This window comes from Silurus meridionalis, chromosome 4 (genome assembly GCF_014805685.1).
Source record: "Silurus meridionalis isolate SWU-2019-XX chromosome 4, ASM1480568v1, whole genome shotgun sequence".
Taxonomy (NCBI): domain Eukaryota; kingdom Metazoa; phylum Chordata; class Actinopteri; order Siluriformes; family Siluridae; genus Silurus; species Silurus meridionalis.
The window spans coordinates 9,421,479-9,432,932 of NC_060887.1; the positions used below are offsets into that span (position 1 = coordinate 9,421,479).

Genomic DNA, 11,454 nt, shown 5'->3' on the forward strand with positions numbered 1-11,454 from the left:
CCACTTCAGTTCCATGGGGAGAAATAAATCTATTTTTTTCCACATTGTCACATGTCCTGCTCTCACATGTGCAATTTTTAACCTATTTCCAGATCTTTTCAATATTGGTGAGTGTATGTATGGCTTGAATTGTGATAGATATGTAGAATAACGGCTTTTTCAGCTACTTTTATCCATTTTGTAATGTACAGACAGGAAGGCAGACCAAAAGATCGGATCGGATAAGATTAATTATTAGATAGATAGATAGATAGATAGATAGATAGATAGATAGATAGATAGAGATAGATAGATAGATAGATAGATAGATAGATAGATAGATAGATAGATAGATAGATAGATTGATCGATCGATCTCATTACAGCAGCTCATTACACTGCTTCACCAGCAGACATGTTACAGAAGACAGTACACCTGGAATGACCAGTATGGTGAGGTATTTTTGCCCAGATAGAAATACCACCTTCAATTACAGTGAGATCTCGACTCCAGAGCTTGAAGGGTGCAGAATCATACAACCACACTATTCCGCTATTTGTGTGGAAATGTAAATTAATCATCCTAAACTAAGGGATATCAACGAATCTTCCCAGTCAATGGCAATCGAATATACTATGCCATATTAAAGGGGTGGGACTTTTTTGACACCCGGATTCTCATGATAAACATGTCCAAAGTAAAAAAAAATGATTTTTAATTGCAAAAACAATACACTCAGGTTTGTATAAGTTTCTGATTTCTTTCAATATGGCTCTTCATGACGTCATGAATTCCTTGTATGGGTACTTCTCTTAGAAGAGCGCGCACACAGCAACCAGAGCGAGAGCAAGACACACCCATCACCATGCTTTATTCGGTTACTGAATTTGTGGACAGTGCTGCACTTGCATGAGAGGAATGTGTCCAAAGAAGTGTGTTTTTGGATGTGACTAAAGGAGAACCTTGTTCACTACTTATATTATAGACTCATCCTGCTGTAGTCATAGTTGCTGCTGTTGTTCTTGATGTTCAATTTCAGACTTGGGATCTGATTTTGGATCAAATATGTATGGATGGATCTGATTTGTAATCGAACCCACTCAGATGTTCCCATGTGACCTTTCCACAGTCTTCCCCAGGGTCAATCTGAGTTAGAGAATCGGTTCTTTTCCGAACGAGTCTATAAGTGAGTCGAGTGACTAGATTCCCCAGAAAATGCTGCCATTTGGCGATATACTACATTTACATTTACCTCAATATTACATCCAAATTAAAATAATGAATCATAAATAATGTTTTTAAATGCCTTAAAAAAAAACAAGGAGCGAAAACACTTCTGTTTTGTGCTAAAAATCTAATTAAACAGCGCCATCTGTCGGTAACTCGACAACACTTTTTATTTATTAAATAAGCATAAATATTATCTGTGAATTAGAATATGGCGCATACATGCGTCTAATTACTTGTTTGGAGTTTTTTAAAATATGGTATAAAACTAAATTAAACGAAATCTTTTTTAATTCCATGTAGTATATGCAGCGCTCCGGTTGGTGAATCGATACATCGGTTAGTTCGAAAGATTCGGATCAGTTTCCCAAGCCGTCTTTAAGGGTGGCGTCATCTACGGAAGGAGCAACGTGAACTATCCAGCTGTAAATAAAAAAATAAATAAAGCATGGGGAAGTTACTGATCGTGTCGGTTTTGATTGCAGCTCTGGCGGTACTGATTAGCGAGAGGTTTTCTACGTTGAGGTTGGTGCATTTTGAAATGGACGCAAAAATGTTTTTGTTTTATTGTTTTTATTTATTGTTCCTCGTGCTCATGTTACTCTGATTGCATGAACTAACAACAATGCCGTAATGAATAGTTCAGTATACACACTTCCTGAGCTTATAAAGTGTCTGTGATGTGTATTTTGTTAGTAGACTGTGTGATCAGGGTGGGTTTATAGTCCACTGCTGGACTGGAATGTAGCTGACAGGTCAAAGCCATTTACTTTGTAAACTGTCATTGCTGTCATGCTGTGTTGGGCTTCCGACAGTTATATAATCATGCTGGCTTTCAAAAACCTGACAAACATCTGATTTGGGTTACAATGTCTCTAAAACGTTCATGCAGTTTCTACTCGAGTTGTTTTTCCAACTCAATTGATCTCGAGGAAAAGTTCTGAATCTGAATCACTGCTCAGAATATTCATGGAGCTCAGACACTCCTGTGCATGTCTCACACTTTTCTCTTCTCTTTCACTCATTCTCTCCTCATTCTCACCCTCTTCTCTTATTCTCACCCTCTTCTCTTATTCTCACCCTCTTCTCTCATTGTCATCCTCTTCTCTCATTGTCATCCTCTTCTCTCATTCTCAATCTCTTCTCTAATTCTCACCCTCTTCTCTTATTCTCACCCTTTTTTCTCATTCTTCTCTCATTTTCACCCTCTTTCTCATTCTCCTCTTATTCTCACACTCTTCTTTCATTCTCACCTCTTCTCTCATTCTCGCCTCTTTTCTCATTCTCGCCTCTTTTCTCATTCCCACCCTCTTCTCTCATTCTCATACTCTTTTCTCATTCTCACCCTCTTTTCTCATTCACCTCTTATTCTCACACTCTTCTCTCATTCTCAACCTCTTCTCTCATTCTCATACTCTTTTCTCATTCTCACCCTCTTTTCTCATTCTCCTCTTATTCTCACACTCTTATCTCATTCTCACACTCTTCTCTCCTTCTCCTCTCATTCTCAACCTCTTCTCTCATTCTCATACTCTTTTCTCATTCTCACCCTCTTCTCATTCTTCTCTTATTCTCATCCTCTGCTCTCATTCTCACTTTCTTCTCTCATTCTCATTCCCTCTCACTTTCACCTTCTTTTCTCAATCTTACTCTCTGCTCTTTCTCTCCCGCTGTCATGCACTCCTCCTCACCCTCTTCTCTCACTCTTGCCCTCTTCTTTCAATTTCCCTTCCTCTCTCCATCTCTTTTACTCTCACAATCACTCTTCTCTCTCACTTTTTCACTCTTGCCCCATTACTCTCATTATTTTTCCTCCTTCTACTTCTGCATTTCCATCTCTTTTTTAAAGAAGCCAACATCAAAGTTGGTCATGATGAATGTACCTTTTCTAGTTGTCATTGTAATTCCTGCCTTCACTGTTTGTTTCTTTCAGAAACAGAACTTTGGCTTTCAGAGAACTCACCCAGAATCACCTCCCTAACTGTGAACTGTTAAAAGGAATAGGTGAGTGTATCTTTAGATCTTTTTTACAGAACTTAAGTGAGCCAGACCCAGAAGGTGAATCGAATGTGGTTTTTTTATCAGGAAAAAAAGGATCAAATCAAATACATGTGATTTTAAAATAAGGGCTTTCAAACACTGCTTCACCTGTTCTCTCGTTCTTAGTTCTCGTTTCTTTCAGCTTCTCCCATAAGGGGTCTCCACAGGAGATCATCCGTCTCCATACCCCCCTGTCCTCTACATCTGCCTCTTTCAAACCAACTACCTGCATGTCTTCCCTCACCACATCCATAAACCTTCACCTTGGTCTTTCTCTTTTCCTTCCTCCTGGTGGCTCCATCCTCTGCATTCTCCTACTGAGTTACCCCATGTCTCTCCTCTGCACATGTCCAAACCATCTCAATCTCACCTCCCTCACCTTGTCTCCAAAATGTCCTACATGCACTGTCCCTCTAATAAACTCATTTCTAATCCTGTCTATCGTCGTCACTCCCAACGGAAACCTCAACATCTTCAGCTCTGCTACCTCCAGCTCCACCTCCTGTCTTTTACTCAATGCCACTGTCTCTAAACCATACAACATCGCAGGTCTCACCACAGTCCTATAAACTTTTCCTTTCACTCTTGCAGATACCCTTCTATCACAAATCACTCCTGCTATCACTCTTCTCCACATATTTGATTTGGCACATTTTATGCTGGATGTCCTTCCTAACACAACCCTTCCCATATTTTCGGGTTTGAAATTGAAATTCGTTAAATACGTTATCTATTATTTGGGCTGCTCACGTTATGGGTTAGCGTAATGGCAAGACAACACAGATGCTTACGAAATGGTGGCGAGTACAGGGTCAACCAGCAGCAGGAAAAAGTGTGTCCCAAGTCATCCAACGCATGAGAGCATTTTATTAAAATAATCGTTAGTTGCAACCTTAAATAAAACTTCGGCATATCAACAATTAGACACAATCCAAAATTATTCATACTCTGATATACATTTTTACAGCTGTTATAAAAAAAAAAAAATAAGACCTTTCGAATTTTGCGAATACAACAGTGTTGTGTTAGAAATGTGTAATGGTATTGTTTCTGTGTGCAGAGATTGGAGCTGAGGACATCACCATACTGGAACATGGACTGGCCTTCATTAGCTCTGTATGTTCCCCAATTTTACTCACATTATATCGTTTTGATAACATGACTACTAAAAAGATAACTGTGGTAAATATATAACATATGTAAAGGATAATGTACAGCTAGGGGTGCACAATTCAGAAGGTGAATAACCTTAATGCCATTGTGGGCCGTGTTAAAATGGTATCTTTCGCACACACTGCCGTGGATTATCCCCCTTATACCAATGGTCAGTTGATAGCACTGACAAAATATAGATATTAATGTTTGCAGGACAAAACTAGGTACGTATTTGTGAGTTATTTAATATGCAGATCCAGAATTCCGCATGAAGATGAGGTGAAGATAAGCAAAATAATCACATTGACTTAAAAATTAACTGCATCTGTGCCTATTCTTTAATAATAATGAAGCTGTTGGTGTTAACTGCTTTTATTGTGTCATAGTTCTCCTTTTCACTTACTATCTTCCTTCCATTTAGCTCAGTAATGACATCAGGCCATTACAGGAAATGTTTGTCTTTCTGTATACTTTTGTACAAGGCGGCTCATTCAACTAACTGACTATTAAACTGTTTAAACTATTAAACTGACTGGCCAATCAGAATGGCGCATTCTGTCACATCGTGGTGTGCACAGTCTGTTTTACGTTTTTTTAGAGGAGTGCATGTTCCTTTTGTTAATATGCAACAATCATGAAGTCAAAAACACATGAATTAGACAATGAATGACTGGAAGAAAGTTCTGTGGACAGATGAGTCAACACTGAGCTGTAACAGAAGAACTTCTATAAGATGGAGGTGCATAATAGTTTGGGGTTGTTTTGGAGCAGGGAAGGTTGAAGACTTATTTCAGGTGAAAGAAACCAACATGGCTACCATTCCATACTTCCACACCATGCAGTTCCAGTTGGACTGTGGCTAATTTGAACCAACTTCACCATACAACAAGACAATGACTTGATATACTTCCAAGTATCCAAAGTGTTATTTATAGAGCAAACGGGCAGTTGAAGTGTTATCTATCCTGCCTAATCACTTAAATCCTGTTAAACTGTTCTCGGATTAACTGGATCACAAAATCTGACAGACTTTTCCAACTAGTGAAGAACATCTTTGCCAAGTTTTTCCAGAGGAATGGCAAAGTATTTCAGCTGAATGATTGGAGAAACCAACTGTCCAGATGCCAAGACTGTGTAAAGCTGTTATTTCTGCTAAGGAGGATATATATATATATATATATATATATATATATATATATATATATATATATATATATATATATATATATATATATATATATATATATAAATATAAATCTAAAAAAAAGTGAGTAAGTTCAGCAAGCATTTTAGTAAGGGACAAAACTATTGAAATAAAACGTGGATATATTTTAGAGTAGTCAATGTGCAGATTGTATAACAGTACAGATTTACTGTCCTCTAAAAATACAGCCATTATTGTCTATATAGGCAACAAAGTGAGTACACCCTAAGTGATAACAGCTGTACGTCGTGTAACCGTGCAAAGCCACATGTCCTATTTATCATGTTCATGTTTTTGTCTGCTTGAAAAACCATACGAATTTGTGTATCTTGTATTAGAGCAGTTAAAATTTGGTGCTTTGAGTACAATTCTCTCATACTGACCACTGGATGTTCAACATGGCACCGTATGGCCAAGAATGTTAAGGATTTGAGAATTAGAATTGTTGCTCTCCACAAAGATGGCCGAGGCTATAAGAAGATCAGTATCTCCCTGAAACTGAGTTACAGTACAGTGGTCATAATGTTTATTTATTCATGCATTTTAATTAGTTATAATATATTTAAATTCAACAACCACAGGGTTTGAAATACCCAGGTATGCCTCGCTATTCAGACGAGCCTGGAAAGATCTACACGCTACATCTGCCGTCCGGAGACGATCCTACAGAGCTCCAGATCAAGGGGGACTTTGACACAGCTTCTTTTGCCCCACATGGAATTAGCGTATACATAAATGAAGAAGGTAAAGAAATGCAACCATATTCATTTTAGATTTCCTCAATAATGTGTGCGGTATTAAAATCATGAGTGATGACTTTTTGTTGCAGATGGCTCTGTGTATTTATTTGTGGTAAATCATCCGCACAAAAACAGCCAGGTCGAAATATTTCAGTATGTCGAAGAGGAAAACGCTCTGTTGCACCAGAAAACGATTAAGCACGAGTTGCTGCACAAGTACGTCCGTCCTAAACGCGTATCTTTTCAACACTCGCTACATTTCAATCTCTCATTCTGTGTTCTCTTGTGAAATCGCGTCGGCATAGTGTGAATGACATCGTAGCCGTGGGAGTGGAGAACTTCTACGCTACCAATGATCACTACTTCACCAATGACCACTTGAAGCTGCTGGAAATGCTGCTGTCTCTGCACTGGTGTGATGTGGTGTATTACAGTCCTGAAGCAGTTCGTGTAGTCGCGGGAGGACTTTTAAATGCCAACGGCATCAACATCTCCCCCGATAAAAAGTACGTCTCTGAGATATGTTTAAAAAAAAGGTTTACAACACACAGGTTTTAAAATGTCTTTCTTTTGGGCCAGGTATCTCTATGTGTCAGATTTAATGAGTCACAGAGTTATTGTGCTGAACATCCAAAAGGACAAATCACTATCCCGTGTAAAGGTATGCATTATAGGTGATATACAACCCTATTTGTTTTTAAATGTGTTATTGATTGTATAAAGGTTTTGTTGAGTGACATTGGTATCTTTCCTCTTGTGCAGGAAGTAGCTGTAGGCTCCCTCTGTGACAACATCGAAGTGGAGAGTAAAACCGGAGACTTGTGGTTGGGTTGCCACCCAAATGGAATCAAAATTATCCTAAGTGATCCGAATGATCCACCTGGCTCAGAGGTGTGTGTGTGTGTGTGTGTGTGTGTGTATGTGTGTGAACAGGCAGCAAAACCTATATATACACTGGCGATCAAAATTAGAGAACAATTTATAACCAATTGAACAATTCTGAAATAATGTCATCTTCACTGCTCAACAGTTGAAGGAGTTTTTGTCCTGTCTATACCATGCTACCAGAACACCTTTTCCACAAAATAACTAAGGCATTTAAAACAAAAAACATTATTTTGCAAAAAACACACTGATCAAAATTAGAGAACAACAATGACTGTAGCATGGAAAAAGATTACAACAACATTTTCTGAAGGTTACAGCAATTAGTAGGAAGTGTACAGGCCTCTGCTCTGAATGACTTCAGCACATCTGTGGCCACAGGACAGACTAGTCTCTCACACTGCTCTGGTGTGATTTTGGTCCACTCTTCTTCCAGTCTCCTCCACAGTTCTGTGACTGTAGTGGGTTTCTTGGCCATAACTTTGTCACCAAGGATTTTCCAGAGGTTCTCTATTGGGTTGAGATCAGGACTCTGGGCAGGCCATGTCATTATTTCAATGTTTTCAGTTTCAAGGAACAGTTTAGCCGTTTTGCTGTGTGACATGGAGCGTTGTCCTGCATGAACACTGTGGGCTGACTGGGTGATGAACGCAGGGAAGGAACCATATGTTGTTGAAGAAGGTTCTGATAAACATTTGCATTCACTCTGCCATGTCGATGTATAAGAGGCCCAACTCCTGCTGCAGAAAACATGCCCCAAACCATGACACTTCCTCCTCTACTTTTCACTGACTTCTTTACACACTTTGGGTTTAGTCATTCTCCTGTTTGTCGCCAAACATAATGTTTCCCATCGGACCCAAATAAATAAAACTTGCTTTAATCACTGAAGTGAACTTTGGACCAGTTCTCCTCTGTCCACACAACATGCTCCTCAGCAAAGCTTAGTCTAGCCTTTTGATTCTTTCTGCTAATGAGAGGTTTGGTCACTGCAGAGTGGGCTTTCAGTCCAAATGCTCTTAAACGTTGAGACACTGTATGACGAGACAGATCCTTACCCTGTTCAGCGCTGAACTGGTGAGCAATTCCAGCTGCAGTGTGGAAACGATTGCCCATTGAGATCCTCTGCAGTATCCTGTCCTCTCTTGTATTTGTCTTTCGTAGACGACCAGCCTTCTTGGCGGACTTGAATGAGTTTGTGATGTTGTAAAGATTCAATATTCTTGAAATCACAGATTTGGAGCAACCAACTTGTCTTGCTATGGCTGATAGGGTCATCCCTTTGGCCTTCATCTGGACAACCTGCTGCTGGAGGCTTTCATTCACTTTAGAACGGCCCACCATCTTGCAGATTCAGTGAAACTGGAAGTTAGGCTGCCAGTTAAATAGGGGTTGACAGATAATCAAGGAAATTAGCACCAGGTACCAGAATAACACCAATAACTGGGAGGTATCTGAAAGTGTTCTCTAATTTTGATCAGTGTGTTTTCTGCAAAATAATGTTTTTTTTTTTTTTTTTAATGCCTTAGTTATTTTGTGGAAAAGGTGTTCTGGTAGCATGGTATAGACAGGCCAAAAACTCCTTCAACTGTTGAGCAGTGAAGATGTACACCACACCATGTGCATTTTTGTGACACTTACTTAACTCCAGAAAGCTCAAAACTAGAACAAACAACACAAGAAAATACAATAAATACTCAATTTTAAAGTATTCAGCAGTGTTACCAGTACCTGAAAAAACTAAATTCTGGAGCGGAATCGCAGAAAACATGAATTAACTAAGAATGCACTTATGAAATGCACTCAACAAGCAGCCAGTATAAGCTTTAAAATGTCTAAATTAAAGATCTCAATATGTGGCGTTTGCATTTTTTTAAGTACACTTTTATACATAAATACCATGATTTAGGGTTTTATATAGTTATAATAAGCAAAACATCTGATTAAAAAAATTTTATTTTTTAATCCGATTAATAAGAAGGGAAAAATCGTCCGATTTATTGATTATCAAAAATAATCATTGGTTGCAGTCCTAATTTCTACTTTATTGAATTGCATAGCATCGTATTTTTTCATTGCATTAAATGGCATTGTGTTGAATCAAATCTAACTCCAATCGCACTGCTTGGGGATAGGGGTGAATTGTATCTCATTGGTAGCTGCTTCATATATATGTTTAATGTCTCGTATCAGTGGCTATGCTTTGGCCTCAGATAGGAGCTGCACATCAGTAATATACTGTATACACACAGTTTATGTTTTTTTTTCTATTTCAGGTTATCCGTGTTCAGAACATCCTCTCTGACAAGCCAGTGGTGACTCAAGTGTACTCTGATAATGGCAGCGTTCTCATCGGATCCTCAGTAGCTACTCCATACAAAGGGAAACTCCTTATAGGAACCATTTACCAAAAAGCCCTGGTATGTGACCTTGAGTAGAGCATCCTTTTAACACCGCTTCACTAAAGTGCATCTCGTTCAGATAGGTGACAACGAGCAATGAGATTATTTTTATCTGTCTCTAGAATCAGTAGTTAAGTGATGGACGCCATTCTTTTCAAAAAAATTCCATCAATTGGTCTTTTGATGATTGTCGTGTTGGATGTTTAATAAGTTGCTCATGGGTTTGTCACACATGTGGTTTAATATATCAAATGTGTTATCAGGGGATTGGGTATATTTGTTCTTTAGTGAATTCTTCCAGATGTTTCCTAAAAGTTAAATAAAATGTAAAATGTAAATCGTTTGTCACGCCATCCATATGTACAAAAAGTCCTTTATATACAGGACAGTATAGACTGTATACATACATAAATGCAAGTGGTGTTAAAGAGCATTTGGGGGAGAAAATACTAGAATGAACAGCATTTTTTAATCAATTATTCGAATTCTGCTTAATGCAAGTTGAGGCTTCAGACCCAGAATACAATTATTATACATTTATTAATTAAATAAAATGTTTTATGCTAAGAACAGTTCACTATATTAAATATATTAAATTATATATTCAAAATGTATAATTTAATATATTTAATATAGTGAACTGTTTTTAACATAAAACAGTTCAAGTATAACTAATTTATACTTGAACTGTTATACAGAAGTATAACTAATTTCTGAGGATTGAGAGTATTACTATAACACAAACATAAAATATGAAGCATAGCATTAATACAGTGACTAAAACTTAAGGAAGGCAGTTACACAGTTCCAGGTTCAGTTCAATTTCTATTATTTTTGTATTTTTTTTTTATTAAGTAATTGTTCCAAAATCGTTTAAAGTTATGCAGATTGTAGCATCAAACTATTGTTTGTATTCACTTGGTTGTGTGTGTTTGGTTCTATAGCTGATACTGTGATTTATTTCTATTCTGTGAACTCATGGTTGAGAGGTTATAATATGTTCCTTAATGTTATGTTCAAATAAACAGTCATGAGCATTTGCCTGTGTCTCTGGTGACATTGTTACTTCTTAGTTGCACAGCAACATCATCTATCATGGTTAGCCAGACACCCTCAAACTTTTGTGTCCAATGTGTGAGATATCTAAATAGAGCTGGCAATTGCTTGGTTTAATTCCTGTAATATATCCATTCACCATTTTCTTGAAATGGAGTTTACATTATAGAGAATCTGATGTTAGACATCTAACCTGATTATTACAATTTTTTTAATAACTGACTCTTTCATGAATGCTATTTTATCATACATGCACTCTATGGACAAAAGTTTGTGGAAAAACGACCATAGAATTTGCAAGCTCTTTTTAAACATCCCGTTCAACATTAAGTGCTGTTATGACAACCTCCACTCTTCTGGGAAGATGTTTCCACTAGATTTTTAAGTGTTTTTGTGGAGATTTGTGCTCATTCAGCTACAAGTAAAGTCAGGTACTGGTGTAGGTAAGGTGAGGAGGCCTGGGGTGCAGTCAGCGTTCACATTCATCCCAAAGGTGTCAAATAGAGCTGAAAAGTATTCAGCAAGAAGTTATGGGAGAGTAGAGTTATGGTGTTACATGCTGGATGGAATAGGAATGAAAGTCAGTAGGAGTAAGACGGAGTACACGTGCTTAAATGAGAGGGAGGGCAGTGGAGTGGTGCGGTTGCAGGGAGAAGAGGTGGAGAAGGTGGAGGAGTTCAGGTAACTGGGGTCAACAGTGTAAAGTGATGGAGAGTGTGTTAGAGAAGTGAAGAAAAGAGTGCAGGCAGGGTGGAGTGGGTGAAAA

The 11,454-nt window shown here is 38.1% G+C and overlaps 1 protein-coding gene across 1 annotated transcript; it reads left to right on the top strand.

The window, feature by feature from the left end:
• The first annotated feature begins 1,537 nt into the window (after positions 1-1,537).
• LOC124385111 (serum paraoxonase/arylesterase 2-like) lies at positions 1,538-10,669 on the top strand. Its single transcript, XM_046848239.1, has 9 exons — positions 1,538-1,731; positions 3,140-3,210; positions 4,307-4,362; positions 6,187-6,349; positions 6,435-6,561; positions 6,651-6,851; positions 6,925-7,006; positions 7,108-7,236; positions 9,507-10,669. The coding sequence occupies exons 1-9, from the start codon at positions 1,655-1,657 to the stop codon at positions 9,666-9,668; spliced, it is 1,068 nt and encodes a 355-aa protein (XP_046704195.1). The 5' UTR covers positions 1,538-1,654; the 3' UTR covers positions 9,669-10,669.
• Positions 10,670-11,454: the final 785 nt, after the last annotated feature.